This window comes from Nyctereutes procyonoides, unplaced genomic scaffold (genome assembly GCF_905146905.1).
Source record: "Nyctereutes procyonoides isolate TBG_1078 unplaced genomic scaffold, NYPRO_anot_genome, whole genome shotgun sequence".
NCBI lineage: Eukaryota > Metazoa > Chordata > Mammalia > Carnivora > Canidae > Nyctereutes > Nyctereutes procyonoides.
The window spans coordinates 32896882-32915557 of record NW_026575051.1 but is presented as its reverse complement, the minus strand read 5'-3'; the positions used below and the strand labels follow the sequence as shown (position 1 = coordinate 32915557).

At 34.1% G+C, this 18676-nt stretch overlaps 1 protein-coding gene across 2 annotated transcripts in view; it reads left to right on the top strand.

The window, feature by feature from the left end:
* The window catches only part of COL9A1 (collagen type IX alpha 1 chain), an 89714-nt gene that overhangs the window by 35296 nt on the left and 35742 nt on the right, over positions 1-18676 (top strand). For both annotated transcript variants that reach the window (XM_055330214.1, XM_055330215.1), the window contains 11 exons: positions 2440-2493; positions 2758-2793; positions 4827-4850; positions 5687-5740; positions 7027-7080; positions 7951-7983; positions 8759-8815; positions 10272-10325; positions 14403-14456; positions 15128-15181; positions 18032-18085. In XM_055330214.1, the coding sequence (XP_055186189.1) occupies positions 2440-2493; positions 2758-2793; positions 4827-4850; positions 5687-5740; positions 7027-7080; positions 7951-7983; positions 8759-8815; positions 10272-10325; positions 14403-14456; positions 15128-15181; positions 18032-18085 (528 nt within the window). The remainder of the gene's footprint in view (positions 1-2439; positions 2494-2757; positions 2794-4826; positions 4851-5686; positions 5741-7026; positions 7081-7950; positions 7984-8758; positions 8816-10271; positions 10326-14402; positions 14457-15127; positions 15182-18031; positions 18086-18676) is intronic.

Sequence of the window (18676 nt, the reverse complement as noted above, 5' to 3'; positions counted from 1 at the left end):
TAATAAGAATAGCTGACCTTTATTCAGGGCCCACTCTGCCAGGCACTGTTGTAAGCATTTGTATATAATATCCCATTTAATTTTAAAAATTGCTGTGTCAGGTAGATATTGATATTATACATATTTTACAGATTAGGAAACGGAGGCACTATACAGTTAAGCAACTTGTCATGGTTATGCAGCTCATAAGTGGCAAAGTTGGGATTTGAACCCTAAATAAAGATGATGTAGAAGGCTAAGTGTAATATCCTTCCATGTAATAGACTAACCTAAATTAAATATTCAGTGCTCATGTGTTGAGTATGTGTTAGATGCCAGGGCCAGTGTGCCAGGATTATAATGGACATGTAGTTCTTGTCCTTATAGAGCTTATACTTTTCTATGTGCCTATTTCATAACAGAATTCACTATAACATCTGACACCTAAATGTATTATCGATTTATTATTATTTTTTAAAGATTTTATTTATTTATTCATGAGAGACTCAGAGAGAGGAAAAGACATAGGCAGAGGGAGAAGTAGGCTCCCTGTGGGGAGCCCAATGTGGGACTCGATCCCAGAACTCCAGGATCATGACCTGAGCCAAAGGCAGAGGCTCAGTCACTGAGCCAACCAGGTGCCCCTGTATTATCAATTTAATTCAAAGAACTTCTAGTGATCGATATAATTTATCATGTGTTATAGAAGGTACTTTAAATAAGAAGTGACTTGGAAGCAGCCTCCATGTTGTCTAACCATTTACTTGGTTCTGGTTTATTATTATGCAGCTGAAATTCTATCATATATAGTAGCTAATGTTCACCAATCTTGTCAGTTATTCCAGTCACAGACTGAAGATTGTTAGTTGGTTGCATGTGTGGGAATTGATCAGGATTGTTTTTGGAGGGTATATATAGAATGTGGGAGTTAGAGGTTCCATTAGTCAAATGTGTTCAGAGGTTTGTAAAATCTTTGTGCCATATGTGCCTGCAGAGGGTGCTCCTGGATGTATCGTTTGCTTACAAAAATCAAAAGCCAAAGTTTCATTACTCCAGGTGCTCAGCAGTTCTAAATTACAGTGCAGTACTTAGACTCAGGTGACTGAAACTCAGTCTGTGAAAAATTGTTTTATGTGTGTTTAATAATTTTCTTTGGTAAAATTTCAATAATTAACATTTTCAACTCATTTTTTTCTACTTCCTTTGATTCACATTTTGGAGTTGTAAGGGAAATGGATTGATGTAGAGAAATGTAAAAATGGTGGTCAGTGAACTAGTTGTTTATATAAATTACATGGAAGCATTTTAGTGATATTTGTGTAAACTCTGACAGATTAAATATGGATATTGGAAATCCCTTTTTAAGTAGAGCTTTCATTTTTGCAAGGAATTCCTCCTCAATTAATACCATTTGAGTCTTTGTTCAAAATCTTGATAATAGTTTTGTAAGATGTTTATTTATGCATGCACATGTATGTGTACACATATGTATATACATATATACACACAGATACACATACACATTTATCTTTGGCAAGGTATAACTTCAAGATTACATTTTAAATGATATTTAAGAGTGTCAGAGTAAAGAAAAAATAAAAAAATGCATCATCATCAAATATGGAAATTCAGGTGTACATATATTGTTATTAATGCTTTAAGATTTATTTTATATTAAAGCTGATAGTAAAAAACAAGTACTGGTAGGGAATTAGAATGTTTGGAGGATATGCTTTAACAACTGCTTAGTATTCAATATGATAGTTATAAATGCATTTTATAGTAATTGGCTTAAATTCTATGTACCAAGTGACACACATGAAAATATATACTTAAAGCTATTTTTATTAAGGAAGATAATGTAGAGACACTCATCTTCTCAAACATTTTACTTTAAAAGTTAAGTTCTTCAATAAGCAATTGTTATTGCTGGAAGATGGCTAGAGAGTTTTAGATGGCTAAAGGCAATAATGAGGTTGAATATTTTAAATTTCTATTGAAGAAACATTTTATTAACTCTATTAGACACTATTAGAAACTATTAGAGAGATAGAGACATATAGTATTTTTATTTTATAAATGAAGTAAAGGAGGTGCATAAACATGGGTAAATGACAGAGCCAAGATCTGTGGTCCCATTAGATTTAGCTATTAGAATGCTACAGTTGTTACATTGCATTTTTCCAAAGCAGAGACAAAAAATACAAAATTATTGGACTCTGTGATAATGCAGTTAGTAGGAAGTTAGGAATATGATAAAATTTATCAACAGAAAGTAACAGGAAGATTTCTTGGTAAACATTACCTTTAGTAAGAATATAGGAAAATTATTTCTTTGTAAACATTCACATCATACAAAGGTAACCATTCTGTACATACTTAGTATATAAAATGCAATTATCCACTTAGGGGTTTGCCTAAGGATGCTATATTAGTTCTAACATCATCTTGCTTTGTTAGGGATTAACAGGACCTGATGGATCCCCTGGTTCTGTCGGACCAAGAGGACAAAAAGTAAGTTGGCCCTCTGCTATTAATTGCTGGTATTAGTTAGATGCTGAAGTATAATTTTATTGTAGTGTTTGCAAATCAACTGAAAAAGTAGTCACGAAACAGAGGAAATGCACTTGTTCAACTAAAATCTTGTTTTAGTTTAATTTAATTAAATTAAAAACACCAAGATGGAGTGTTTTAATGATTTTAAAATTTATGCAATTTACGTATTTACATATTTATGCTACAAAAAGCTAAGTACAATGAAGCTATTTTTATTTTTAGGGAGAACCTGGTGTTCCTGGATCTCGGGGATTTCCAGTAAGTAACTGTAAAGCGACAGAATTGAAAATCTCCTGTCTTTTTCTGCCACTGTGAAATTTTTAATTGCAGCTTTTGATATAATATGCAGCATGAAGGAGTTCAATAGACAAGTTCCCTTTCACTCCCCTTGATAGCAAACATTTCTTGCATAATAACAGCAAATCTGAATATTCGATGTTTAGACCATAGTATCACACCACTTTCTTCACAACTGGTTTTATCTCTAATGGAATATCAACCATATGATTACCAGCCTGATTACCTGGCTAGTCCCTTCCTGCACTGCCCAATCTGCCTGATTTGTGTTATTTCTAACACAAAGGAAAAGGCTGCTTTTCCTTTCCATTTGCTCTTTATTCCTCGTTTGTTCTTGTCATTAATCTGTATTTTTTGTCTTTGTTTTCTATTTGCACTGTTTTCATGGCCATATTTCACTGTCTGTCAACTTTTCCATTATAAGGCTATTTTCAGAAGTGAATAACTTGCTGGCCTTTCTCCCATATTTTTCCACTCAGAGCTCAACATCTTATAGAGATACCTTTTTAAAAAACTCTGTGAAATTTGAAATTTGTCAAACATCTAGAGCTATGGTAATGAAATAACTTATTGATTACTTTGGTATTTTCAAGCATAACACATTTCCCAAATTGATTTACATATTAAAATGATCAAATAGGAGTAATTTTTCAAATGCCTTGAAAAAGCCCTATTTATTAAAATTTATTTATTTATGATAGTCAGAGAGAGAGAGAGAGAGAGAGGGAGGGAGGCAGAGACACAGGCAGAGGGAGAAGCAGGCTCCATGCAAGGAGCCCGATGTGGGATTCGATCCCGGGTCTCCAGGATCGCTCCCTGGGCCAAAGGCAGGCGCCAAACCTCTGCGGCACCCAGGGATACCAAAAGCCCCATTTATTATTAAAACACACTGCTCATGTGAAATTCTTGCTCATTTTGGCTGCGTAAATAATTAGAAATAATAATATCAGTATCACACGGTGTACATTGATTCCAAGAAATGCTTCATGTATGGATATTTCAGAAAAGGGAGTTTGGAATGAAAAGCTAACACAAATATGGTATCAGAGATAGCTTGAATAAAAATTATGCAAGCCAATGTAGGAGAGAAAGGAGTAATGAGGATTCCCAATAGAGAAATACTAAACCTGGAAAGCAAAGATAAAAGAGATTCAAGGCAGCTGATGTTCAGTTATATAAAATTCAACAAGCATGTAGTTAGGGTTTAGCATATAGTAGGTCCTGTGGTAGGAATTGAGGTGAGGAGGATGAATAAGATATGGTGTCAATCCTTCATCACATGTAGTTCAGTGTAGCTAAAGAGATATAAAGGAGAGGGAGATGAAATAATCACTTTAAGATCAAATTCAGAATAATAAATTAAGATCGCATAGTAAGTCATGTCTGGAGTGTCACCATTATATTTTCAATATCTACTAGATTTGGTGTCTGGAAACATAATCCTATCTGTCAAAAGAGGGTGGTTTCTGTTTTTTTTTGTTTTTGTTTTTGTTTTTGTTGTTTTTTTTTAATCCCCCCCCTGCCTTTTTCTGTGCTGAATGTTTGTTTGGAGGAATTTCCAAACATCACATTATAAATTATAAAGCAAAATGTCATTATAAATTATAAAGCAGTTTTAATGTAGATTTCTTATAAAACACAACAAAAAAATCTTAAACTGTCAGGTTGTGATATGCTTCTTTGTGAATGATGTTAAGTTTTCCTGACAGCAAGCATGAATGACTTCTTTGATTTTTTTTTTTTTTTGTTAAGATTGGGGCAAGTATTATTGGTTAGCTTAGACATCAAAGGAATATTTGAGGTGCTGAAACAAGCTTCTTCCTTTAGAAGTAGAGCCATGTTTGCTTTTATTTTTAATCCAGTCCTTTCTTTAGAATGAACATCATATATTTAGTGACAAAGTTTATACTTTGTTTTTAAACTGAGTTATGTCTGTCTGTATTTATGCTGAGTTTAAATCACCTACCATAACAATTTTTATTTGAATCTTTTAGGGCCGTGGTATTCCTGGGCCTCCCGTAAGTACCATCTCTTGGTTTATTTCTATGTAGTCTTTAACAATGGCCTATTTCTCAGCTCCAAAAGCTCCAAAAGCTCCAAAAGCTTACTCTCCAACTGATGCTACCCAGTGGTATTTATAGTGTCCTACCTACATGACCTTAGATAGCTATTATGACACACCTCTGTTCTGGTTTATTCATTTTAGAAATTTCTATTCCATTTTAAGTAATTAAAATTTGGTCAAATGAGTTTTTGTGTCATTGGAAACCAAAACTAGCACAGATACATAATCCTAAATCAGTTACTTATCATATTTGATATCATTTATGATAGATTATAAAAACATCCATAAGTCACCATGTCTATTTATTTATTTATTTATAATTGCATTTTTAAAAATAGAAGGATAATTTGCATGCAGTGTTATATTAATGTCAGGTATTATGATTCAACAATTCTATACATTATTCAGTACTCACTACAATAAGTGTGGTCATCATCTGTTACCAGGTAATGTTATTACTATCTTAATGACTATGTTCTCTATGGTGGACTTTTCATCTCTGAGATTTATTTATATTGTCACTGGAAGTTTGTACCTTTTACCCCTCACCCCCACCTCCCCTCTGACGACCACCAGTTTGTTCTCTGAATTTAAGAGTTTGTTTTTTTGTTGTTGGTTGTTTGCTTCTTTGTTTTGTTTTTTTAGAGTCCACAAATAAGTGAAATAATGTGGTATTTTACTCTTATTTACTTAGTGTAATACCCTCTAGGTCCATCTGTGTTGTTGCAAATGGTAAGATCTTATTCTTTTTTATAGTTGAGTAATGTTCCATTGCCTATATACATACAGGGCCCTCCTGGGGCAGCAGGGCTTCCTGGAGAGCTTGGCCGTGTTGGACCAATTGTGAGTATTACAGTGCATCTTGATAGACATTTGCTAATTTAATAGATGACATTACTCAGGAAGGCAAATTGCCCTAACTGTATGCTTTCCTCTGTAAATCCAGAAGATGGCAGATGAATTTCATTCTTGTTCATAATATTGATGGGAACCAGGGATAATAATGCTACCTCACTTTTGTAGAGTGATTTTAATTTTTTTTCCAAAGTTTTCAGCTGAATTTTTCTTCCCAACTTCCAGAATTAGTGATCAATCAAAAGGGTGTCACCTCTATTTTATAAACTCTCAGCTGGAATTAAGGTCCAGTGTCTTTTATATTAGGCTCTCTGCATGAAATGAAAAGTGAATAGCTGAAAATTGTTGCCAAGTATATTTATGTTAGGACCATTAAATTATAATTGAACCAACAGAACTTAACATTAGGCAATAAAGAGATGAACTCCATGCAAGAAATTGTTAGTAGTTAAGTTCTTGACATTACTATTCAATAAATATTTCAGAAATGTTGAGAAGTAGTGACATTATGTGGAGGATAGATAATTGTAAACACATTGAGAATAGGAGCCATGTACTATATACTTATTTTTGCTTCTAAGTTTACTATTTAATAAAATTATTCACTGAACAAATGAATAAATATGAAATGGTTGTAATGTTAAATTAATTGGAAGATGCTTTTGGCTTCTTATAATAGACCATAAAGAAGGAAAATATATGCAAGGAGTTAACTCTAGATGTTAAGACAAATTGAAATTCATTTTCATTGAATTTAGCCATCTCTGATCTTCTATCCCATTTGCAAAATAGTATGGTGACAGGCCAAGTAATAGCTTGTGAGTGAACAGTACCAGGGAGAATCTGGCATTGCAGAGATTACCCTTCCATCCCATAGCTTCAGGTGGGGTGCAAGCCTTCTTTTGTTACCCTTATCTGGATGGCACTAGCAGCATTGGCTGTTCTAGTTCCTCTGTAAATCAACTAGAAAAATATGTAGTGTTTCCAGTTTGTTTTTGCAATAAAGTGATCATTCTGTAGAGAAGAATTGGCTTTACTTTTTTCCCCAAATCTCTTTCTGCCTTGTTTTGTTACTTTGGTGAGACTGGAGCTCCTTTATTCTTCTAGTTTTGTGCAGCTAATAGGATTATGGGCCACCCATCGATTTTAGTGGCAGGTATATACACGGCTGAGCTCTGTGGGGGTTTCTAATAATATTCTCTCATGCCTCACCAGTTTTATGCAGTGTTTCGACATGTGTATAACCACTGTGTCACAATTTTCAAATAACTTAGGGTGACCCTGGGAGAAGAGGACCACCTGGCCCCCCTGGCCCTCCCGGACCCAGTGTAAGTTATTTGCAGCTTGAATTTTCCTGTATCTGAGAGTTAGGATTAAAGAAACCTAAGAACCAAAAATGGAAGTACTTGTTAATCAAGTCTTTCTTTAAATTTCCAAAATGGCTACCAATTTTTTTCATACATTCAGAGCATGAATAACAATAATTTAAAAAAGAGGTTTTCTCAGGGAGTGGCTTACTCATATATTTGAAGTTCCTTTGACATTTGTGATTTCTCAAATGCTCAAAACTTGGACATATAAAAGGGACATTTTCAAATGAGCTATTTTTTACAAAGGATTTACACAATAAACAATTTAAAAAATAGGAGTTCAAATAAGAGATAATTCATACTTTATTTCTTTTTAGTTTTTTAAAAGATGTATTTATTTATTTGAGGGAGAGAAGGAGAGAAAGCATGTGAGTCAGGGGAAGGGCAGAGGGAGAAGGAGAGAAATCCTCAAGTAGATTCCCTGCTGAACAAAGTCTAAGGCGGGATTTACTTCATTATCTTGAGATCCCAACCTGAGCTGAAATTAAGAGTCAGATGCTCATCTGACTAAGCCACCAGGGGCCCGAATAATTGATATTTTAAATGTATGATCCAGAGCTCCCCATATTATCTATCCTGTTTCTCATTTCATTTCCCTTCAGTTCCCTGAAAAAAAAAACAATCTACTCTAATTTAAGGTCTTCAAAAGGAATATGCCCATGTGTCAAAGTTTTTAGAATATCAGCATATTCTATGCTGCTATTCATTCCTTATATGCTATTGAACAAATAGATTTATTATATTTTTGTCCAGGGGACTTTCTAGTACTAGTAGATTTGAATTAGGTATTTAACTACATTCTTAACTTTAATATTTTATTTACTTTAGGGAACCATTGGCTTTCATGATGGAGATCCATTGGTAAGATGTTTACCTTTGAACAAAATACAGTTTAAGTCAAAGACTTAAATTCAACTGATCTTCAGATGAATTCTCTTTAAGATTATCTTGCTGGATAATCTTGGATAGCAGAGCAATCCATAGTACTAGTGGGCTAGTGGTTTGTATACACTCAGACTGCAACTGGTTTTCATTATGGAAATGTTTTTGTTTTTCCATAATTTTTTTGCTTTATGACTAGGGCATCATTTTCATCAGAGCACACCAATTTCAGAAGACAGAAATCAAAGAACTCCGTCTAAGACTTGCTTTACTTAGAGACTAATATTAAAATATTATTGGTAAACTGTACTAAATGCAATTTCGGCCAATTTGACAAGGGTTTGTTGACCTCAGGATACAGCCATTCTGGTGGAGGGGGAGGGGAAAAGGATCGGCTTGTGGTACATTGGATTGGAAACATTTGGTGTCTGGAAGCATTTTATTTCTTTAATAAATCTGAAATAAATATGGCAAAATATTAACATTTATTAAATCTGGATGGAGAATATACAGGGAAAGCTTGTTCTATTCTCTGTACTTTTCTATGAGCCAGGAGTATTTCTGAGTTTAAAAATGAAATTGAAAAAAGGGGTATTCAGAGTTATTTAATGAATAACGTGTGAATTTTCCTGTATCTGAGAGTTAGGATACTAGGATACTGAAGCTGGAATCTCTAAAAAAATACCTTTTTGTTGTAAAGGGAGGCTCTAATTTATGCTCTCTTTACCAATCTCTCTCTCTCTCTCTCTGGCAGTGTCCCAATTCCTGTCCACCAGGTCGCTCAGGATATCCAGGCTTACCAGGCATGAGGGTAAGAGAATAATTTCAGTATTTTACATTAAATAGTATTATCCACAGAAAAAAAAATATTGATCCTTTCCTGAACACTGGCCTTTCTGGTGCAAGATCCCATTTTGATGGATTAAGCAAATCTATGTTTGCTTATTCTTTGGCTTAATCTGTGGCCCCTCTCTGGTCCTAGAAACTTCAGCTGGTTCTTTTGGCAGGTACCCCCTGGGAGACATGGATGTTTGATGACACAGTACTTCTGTTGTTTAGGGACGAAATATCAATAAAATGTATTGGCTTGAGAGACTCTATAACACCAAATTAAGGTTCCAACGTTTGCTTCCTATGGAGAAAGACTGAGAAGTAATTATATACATAATGTATTTGAAACTATTTTAGTTAAAAAATTGTCAAAACAGTGCAAAATAGGCAAGAAAAGAGACTTCCCAAAAATGTTTTTCTCTCACTCTATATCATGATTACTTCAAAATTTCCCATAAAAAACACCAAATGTTGGGGTTAAGTGGTTTTTGTTCCTTAGTGTGTGAGTCTGAAGTGATTTTGAAAGTTCCAGAGCAGTGGAGTTCTGCTATGATCTGAAAGGCCCCAGGGCACTGGTTTTCCAATTATGGTTTTCTCCGAGGTTAGTTTTAGTGTGTTCCCAAGACTGCAGAAGATTTGATCGTGGATTGGTGTCTTATTTTTCACAAAGACCTACACTCTCAGAACAAGAAAGTCTCTGAGGGTGAAAGCTCTGAGAGACTTAATTTTGGAATGTTCATTTCCGCTTTGCCTCATGTTACCACCCAAACCACACATATGCTTAGAACAAATGGCCTGACAAGAAGAGTAGGGATTTTCTTCTCACGCTATGCAGCTTGCACTGACTGCCCTTTATGGCCTTCCCTTTGATTTTAAATTGTGTACAAGAAGCGGTGGAAGTTGTGCATCTGGGGAGATCCCCTTCTTATATCAGCTCTTCTTCTACCTCCAGGAAGAAGGTGGGTATAGAGGAGGCAGAAGGGTTTTTGGAGAAGCATTGAGAGAGCAGGGGATAGCCAGCTGAGTTCGGTCAGGACTGTCGCCTTCGAGAAAAAAGTTACTTATCCTGAAGAAGACTTAGTGCTCTTAACCCAACTGTGAGAGGAAGTTTGGGATAGAGGGATCTAGGGATCAGCTGATAATAAATCATGTTGTTGAACCAGATAATGAAGCTTTGTCATTCTAGAACAGTGTTTTTCTATTAATGAAAGCTAATATTTATTATACACACTAAATCATGTAATACACATGGCAGTATTAAGGTCGTTTAAGGCAGTCATTTTCTTTGTAACCTAACCTATTTCTGTGTAGCATACTGACACAAATTTAGGGAAGCAAGATCACTTTGTGAATTTTCTGACCACTTTCTGTGACAAACCCAATAGAATTATTTTAAAATTTGTTTATTTATTTATTTGTTAATTACACATTTTTAGGGTCATAAAGGGGCTAAAGGAGAAATTGGTGAACCTGGAAGACAAGGTCACAAGGTGAGAAAAAAGGATATATAGTGAGTAAATTGTGATTATGAGGTAGTGATTACTTTTATTACAAGAAATTGTAAGCAATAATAAAGCATGATATTTTATCCTTCCTTTTCAAATGATGATTGATGGGTTTTCAGTAGATGCATCAATATTCTAAGCATAATATGTTCATGTTGTTCAATTACGAAAACAATAACACACCATACATTTCATTCTTTCTTGTGTTGCTACCTCTTACTTTTCTTTTGAAATCAATAACACTCAGCTTTTTTTCCTTGATGCTTTTGATATTCAAATGTTATTCAGCTAGTTTTTCCACTCTTCTAAACAAAATTTTATGGCACATGTAAAATTTTATGACAAGTATTGCTGACACTAGCAAACAGGAAGTTGATAGCTGATAGCTTCTCATCTTAAGTTCTGAAATAATTTGTTTCTGACTTCATTTCGATAGATTATAGATGTTGAGTAATCTGGAAGTGAGTTATAGACTTATGTTATTGTCTGGATAGAAATATGGAATCCACAGCATAACTTGCATTGAGGCTAGCATGCCTTGCAGAAAAACCAAGGCAGAAATTTAAAGTAAGATGATTTATTTGCTTTTTTCAAAAATCCACTAGTGTAAATTGCCTTTAAGTGTCTACAAATTTGACTTTTTGCATAACAGAAGTTTTGTCACTGTTAATTCTGTAATATTTTAAAAAGTCAAACTGTTCTTATTAATGTGGGTTTTCTAGACATTTTTTGAGCATGTCCTTCTATACCTTAATTGGGTGGAGGCAGAAAATTAGTCCTTTTCTTTGGAAGTTAAGGACTGAAGAGGCAATTTATTAATATCATCAGGCATTAACATCCTTGAACTCTTTAGTTAAAATCAGTCTGTTGAACAATCTCAGATAATCAGGATAAGTAAGCCAATTTTCTCTAGCCTATTACATTTTGGACATTTATTTTTAGTCTTATTACTTAGGCCCTGAGTAATTAAGGTGTTTTATTTATCTGGAATGTAACAGCTGGGTTCTTAATGTCAAATTAGAGAAAGTAGAAAAAAAGTTGAGTACTTTAGAAATTTTTCTACATGCTCATTCCTCCATTAAGTCTTAAGATTCATAATTGAAAAAAAATCAACACATACTTATTAAGCACCTGCTACATGCCAGGGTTTATTCTAAGTGTCAAGGGCACAGAACTGAAAAGAAAATGTCCAACCACAGGAGACTGGCTAAATTAAGTATGGCAGATTCATATAATAAAATATTATCTAACCACAAAAAAAGGTGTGTAAGAATATTACATTATACCAAAAAATATTCATGAGGTAATGCATGTAGTAAAGCAGATATGGTAAACTTCTGTTATGTTTGATGCCATGCTCCCTTCCTCCTTCTTTTAATGACCCCTTTTCTTTGGGGGAACTTTTACAGCCCCATTTGGGGATGAAGCTGTCAATTAGAGTATTTTCCTCTACTGCCCAAGAAACCAATATTATTGATAACTATACCAGTTACTTATCCAGACTCTCAAATTTGGTTTGATTTTCAGTGAAGAACCTTAAAATTGTTTTGGTGTGTGAGATAATTGGCCAAAATTTTATTGGTCGTTTTTGAAAACTCCTGTGATTTATTTCACATGTTGTGTGACTTACACCATTCAGTGGTTTCTTTGAAATTTGGCATGTGAAGATAAAATGATAATAGCTCATTGAAGAATGAACCTTAAAAGAATAATAGATGCACTGAGCTGTAAACTGAAGGTGAATTCACAATTCTGCCATAAATTTAGTTAGTGAAGATTTTAAGATATTTTATGAGTATAAGAATGAATAATCAAAGATCTTTCAGTAAAAAGATAATAAATTGCTCTTCCTAAATCTGTCATTATGTTATGGTTATAGATGAATTGTGTGCTATTCATCTGCTGGTGAAATATTTAAATCAACACCTCTATTACTCCAAGGTTTATCCTATAATCTATAGGATAATACCCCAAACCTTGCTAATGAAAACTTACTGTGCACATATCACTGTTGTTCTGAGATTTAGGTAGGGATATACAGGTAACATTTAATTTTACACATGTGTTGATTATCCATTCCTTGAACTAGCTAATTCACTGACTTGCCCATTGGGACTGCTTCTTCTCGCTGTCAATCATATATGCCTATGGAACATAATCTGAGTATAATTATGAGACTAAGACCACTATGTAATACTCTCATAATTAATTAAAAAATCAAGTATAAATGATTTAGACATAACCTGTTCTTTGCATTAATGCCCAAAGTTTCTATATTAATATTTGCTATTCAATTTTCTGTATTTTGGTATGTGTATGTGATAGTCTCTATAAGGTATAGTCTATAGAGCAAGAACATGGGTGAATTGAAATATACAATAAACAACAGAAGTAAATTTTTATCTAATATTATGCACATAGTATTAAAAATGAAGAGTTTTTCTCATGATTATTTTTACAGTTTAAGATATCCATTACCACAGGAGATGTAGGGCAATATATTTCTATAAAAAAGAAAACCTTTGTCAGAGGGAAAAATAACATTTTTTTCAGTCAATAATCTTTCAGTAAGAAATAGCAGTTGGATTTCTTTTCAGAATATACTAACATTTTAAAGTATATCAGAGGTTATAAAATTAATATCAAAAAGTCAAACAATAATTAGTTAGAAAACAAAATGGAAGAAGATTCCATTGGCAAAAAGTCAGGATACCTTAGAACAAACTTAAATGTTCAAGACTATATATGAGGGAAAGACCAAAGCTTTATTGAAGGAAAAAAAAAGATTCAATTCAATAGGGAGATATACTGATTTCCAAAATAGACTCAGTATTGTAAAGATTCTGATTCTGTCCATATTAATCTTTTAATTTAGGGCAGTCCTAATATAAAACAAGTAGTATTTTAATGAAGATATTCCAAGTAATTCTAAAGTTCATCTGGTAGAGTAAACATTTAGGGAAAATTGAAAAGTAAGAGTAACTATAAATGAAAAATTAAGGTCAAGGAATTCTCTCTGAAATTAAAATGATATTATAAAATTTGAATAATTAAAACATGGTTTTGGAAAATTCATACAACAGATGAGAAGAGCAGGATAAGAAATCTAGAAACAAGTATACTCTCAATTTACTTTTATGATAAAGAATTTTCCAGCCTGTGTGGAGAGAATCTAGTATTCAATAAATGATATTAGAGAAAGTGGCCAATTACCAGGAAAAAAGAAAATGATAGATTTCTACTTTACATTTTTCATTAAAATAAACTGAAGATTTCTATGTAAAAAATTAAACTATAAAACTATAGAAGGATATGGATGAATATTTATATATTTTGGGGGTAGAAAAAGCTTTTCTGTGGGTGGCATAAAAGGTATAAACCATGAAAAGAAAGGCTGATTTAAATACTTTTTAAAAATTGGGTATAGTGGAAAAATTATAATAAGAAAAGTTGAAAATGAAAATCAAAAATGTATAATACTGTAGTTTATGGAAAAGTTTGCATAGTAGGATCATATTTTTCTTTCTTTTTTTTAATTTTTATTTATTTATGATAGTCACAGAGAGAGAGAGAAAGAGAGAGAGAGAGAGAGGCAGAGAGAGAGGCAGAGGGAGAAGCAGGCTCCATGCACCGGGAGCCCGACGTGGGATTCGATCCCGGGTCTCCAGGATCGCGCCCTGGGCCAAAGGCAGGCTCTAAACCACTGCACCACCCAGGGATCCCCAGGATCATATTTTTCTGATAACACCCCCTCCCCCCCACTGGGAATGTGAATGTATATATGTTCTCTTTATTCTTTCCTCCCCATCACCCCTTTTTTAGAGAAGCATTTAAGATGTTACTGGTATTTATAGTTGAAGGAGGGAAGGATTTGGGTGACTTTATTTGTATAATTCTATTTATTTTCTGAATGGCCTGTAATTAATATGGATTACTCATAAACTAATTTAAGAAAGTATAGTAACACAACTCAGGGAATGCCAAGTGAATTTAAAATGTGCTGAGTTATCTGTCTATGCTCATTTGCTGGAATGACATTTGGTGTGCTTTTCTGTTTATTAGGGTGAAGAAGGTGACCAGGGAGAACAGGGAGAAGTTGGAGCTCAAGGACCTCCAGTAAAGTATTTTAAAAAAAAATATTTAACTAGGATATGCACATATTTTTTTTCATGACTTTTGGAATATTTCCTGTTTAGTATTTGGGTTAATAGTATTACAGTAACATGATATTCTGTATTGTCCCACCAAGCCAGCATTGGGAGATTACCATTTTTTCAAAATAGGAAAGGAGATCCCCATTGTATATTCAAACAACATTTTAACAGAAAAAATTTACTTATAACTACATACATTCATTTACTAGGTATCAGGCCTAGGCAATCTGAGAGCAAATATTGAATGCAAGAGGATGATAGAGATCTTTTCTATTCTCTGGTACTCTCACATGATATAGGAAATTTCATGTACCCTGAATATGCAGCAGGTATACCATCCGCTGGATTTAATGTACCTTATGTCAGCATGTAATCATTATAATTAGAACATTCTTAATTGCTTGTAATCATATCTATTAATAAAAAGTTAGCCCCTTGGGCTTTGGCCGATTGCTGCAATTATATGCACAATGGGGTAATTTGGGACACTGGCATCCATTTGTTTATATAATGTCACTATTTCTTAGTGTTACCTTTGGTTATGTTGACATCCTTCTGGATCAACTTTTGTGATAAGATACACAAGTGTGTTCCTCAACTAAGACAATTCACTGTTCTTTTTTATATTTACAGGGAGCGCAAGGATTACGAGGCATCACTGGCATTGTTGGGGCCAAAGGGGAAAAAGTAAGATGATGATTATATGACATCAACATGTATAAATATTTAAATTTTTGCCCACTTAAAAATATCTTATTTTCAGCAACATCATTTTTAATTTCTTATTTGCTTTGTAGATGTTTGATTAGATTTTCACATTTCTGTTATAAACAATAGAAACAAGTAGTATGTATGATACTTATGTATTACATATTTTAAATTATCTTTGGTAAATAAGAATAAACAGGGATGTTAAATTTTTATCTCTTTTATTATTATCAGTGGTTAATACTGATACCACTGAGACAATACCTAGAAATCAAAACAAAGACAGGGGAGGATGGAAAGAGAGAGGAAAGAGAGAGGTAACAGAAGGCAGGATATCCCTGGGGACACCAGGGCCATTCGTGGCTCTCCCTCCAGGCTGATCCCTGAGCTCTGTATTCAACAGGGATCATACGCTTGTGGCTGGAGCTTATCAACCTGTCCTTAGCCCATTCTCAAAGATCAGATTCTCCCACCATTTTATAGCAAGTCATTGTGAGATGTTTGGGGAGATTCAAAGAGAAATAAGAGAAATAATGTTCACATTTGTAACAAGAGACACATACATTTGAGGACAAGGGCAAGTGATGTGAGGGAGTGAAGACGAAGGAGTAGCTACTCTTGATCAGGGAACTAGGAGGGCTCATGGAGGAGGTGGCATTAGAAGGATGCCAGGCCTTGAAGGATGACATGTTCCCATTGCGGGACAATGGGAGATAGGGAATGCTTTTTCTGAGTGAATATCATAAACAAAAATAATGGTAACCTGAATGTTCATGATGGGCTCAGGAATGTTTTCCTCACTGTGTATGTGTGTAGGGGTGTGTCTAGCTTCTCTATCAGATTTTAAGAAAATGGTTACTACTTAGAGAATGTATTAGGAAAGCCAATTTATAGGTTCCAGGAAAAAAAAAAGCACTTTGCCTACCACCACTTCTGACCCTTGCCTCTTTCTTTTTAGAATCTCTATGGCTAATTTGTGTCATTTCACACAGAAGCAGAGGCTTTTGTTAACAGTGAAGTGGGAATAACTTGCACATTGTAGGTGCTCAATAAATAAAATTTTTAAAAGGAATGCATATTTTTGGAAATTGAAGGAATTATTTTGTGACTAATTCCTTCAACTTCATTTTTTTCAGTCTCTTTGTTCCTTCTAAGTATTCTAATTCTGCCTGTTTTACTCTTCCATTTCCTCTAGAATATTTCTTTTCTAAAAAAGCATATTTCATATTTCTATATTCATGTTACCTTAAGTAACATTCTGTGTATATCCCTTCTGTTATTAAATAATAAATCCCATTTATTTTGGAGTTGCTGATACCTAGACCTTTGCTTTTTTGGGTTTAAATCATCTAAAATATGTGACCCCACACTTTGAAACCAATTACTGTTCTTGATATGCTCTTTGTATGAGATATTCTTTTACTTGGCATTTTTCAAAATTTCTCATTTCCTCTGAGTTCTGTCAAATTGCTTTCAATAACAAAAAAAAAAAAAAAAAAAGCAAACTCTTCTCATGAACTCAGACCCCTGGAGTGGTTGCCTAGTAACAGCATTTTGGGTCTGAGCTCATGCTGAACAGCAATAAGAGAGAGTGAGTGCATCAGAGCTTTTTCTATAATGCAAAGGCTGGGCTCCACGCTCACAACTCAGGGTGAATGATGAATTCAAGGTCTTTTTTGGGTCTTCCAAACCTCTTCTTCCCTAGTGAATGTAAAATGCTTTCTACTCTGCTCTAGTTTTTAGGGATCAAAGAATTTCAAGGCTCTGTGGTACCTCTCCTTCAGTTGTGTTCTTTCTTTGATTCTACCTTTTCTGAACCTCCTATCAAAGGTTTTCTAATTCTTAATTTTTACTACAGATGCTGTACACCTGGTTTTCTTGGCCTGATATCCATCCAGCACTCTTTTGACTGTTTTCCATTTATTTTATCATCTCCCTATCTCAACCCTATTCATTAGGAGATGACCTATTGACTTCGGTTGCCCTTCTGACTTCTCATTCACTTAGCAGATGAGAAAAAGATTTAAAGAAGGGGTTTGTATTTTAACACATAGCATATATAGAAAACACTAAAAAAAAACCCCACATTTTTGTCTTAAAATCACATTTAGATTCTTACCTTTAAATAAAGAGGTGATATGTACAATATAACCAAGTCACAGTTGATTTCAAGATAACTAGATTTATAAAGCTCTGTAGTTTCCATCCCTTGGTAAGATGAATCTGTTAAAAAAATAGATGACTTATTTTATATAAACTGAACCTATCATCTACCTAGGATGGAACAGGGGCTACTCAAATACTTATTACAACTCATTCTTCTAAATCATATGACTGGACTTCTGATTATGGATCTTGGTAGAAATCCAGTGTCACAGAATCCCATTACAGCTGTGGCAGCAGCAGAGTCCACTGCAACTATTTGGGTGGCTCCTTGATCTTCACCATTAATGAATATCCATAGGAATCCTGACAACCCTAGAGGGTGACTACCAAACCTCTTCTGATAGCTTTGCCAGCTTCCTAAATAGGTAGCAGTGTTTTTAGTTCATGTCATCAATCAAGAATGGATGCAGTGTTAATTTAAAATACCAAGGGTGGTATCAAAGATTGGCCGTAACTACTCTGGGATGAAGAGATGGAAACAAGTGTTTTCGTAACTGGGGTATCTGATTGAATACTTCCTGGGGTTCACTGATGAATACAGTATGTATTTCAAACACAAAACGTCCTTTTTATCTGGCTATTAAAGTTCTATAGAAAGATTGATGTGCCCTTCAACATAAATGACTGATCTCAATTTCATTTCTTTGTCTTCTTTTTTTAAAGGGTGCTCGGGGCATAGATGGAGAACCTGGGCCCCAAGGGATTCCTGGTGCACCTGTAAGCTGTTTGCCTTTTATAAGACCCAAAGATAGATTATTTAGCTATGATCAGTGATAGATTATTTGCTTTGTGTGTGTGTGTGTGTGTGTGAATGCAAGTATTTTTTACGCGTGAATAATTAAAGTGGTAAAATGAGCAATAGTTTTTATATTTATTTAAACAGATTTGATTAAGATAAGCATCACTTTCTTGAATAAAGAGATATATTCTTTTGACTTGATGTGGGTTTTTGTTTTTCACATAGGTGAAGTCTTATTGTTGAGTTTTTATGTTTGCTGTGTTTTCCATTTGTTTTGGCTGCCACAGGATGCTTAGGGTTACAGTCTCATTTCAGGTTTTGGGTAATTCTATCCTTTTTCATTTTCTATGATTTCTGATCTCATTATTCTATATTTTGTTTGCTGTATGTACATGTCATTATTATAGGCTGTCTCACACCTTTTCTAGAAGTAAATTTAAAAACTGTCCATTAATAACTACCTTTATCACAGAAAAAGTAGAAAAGGTGTAAGTAAAATAGAATTTTCAACTATTAAGCTCCTATGGCCAGTGGGAAAGACAGAATGTAACTACATCATAAATTACAAC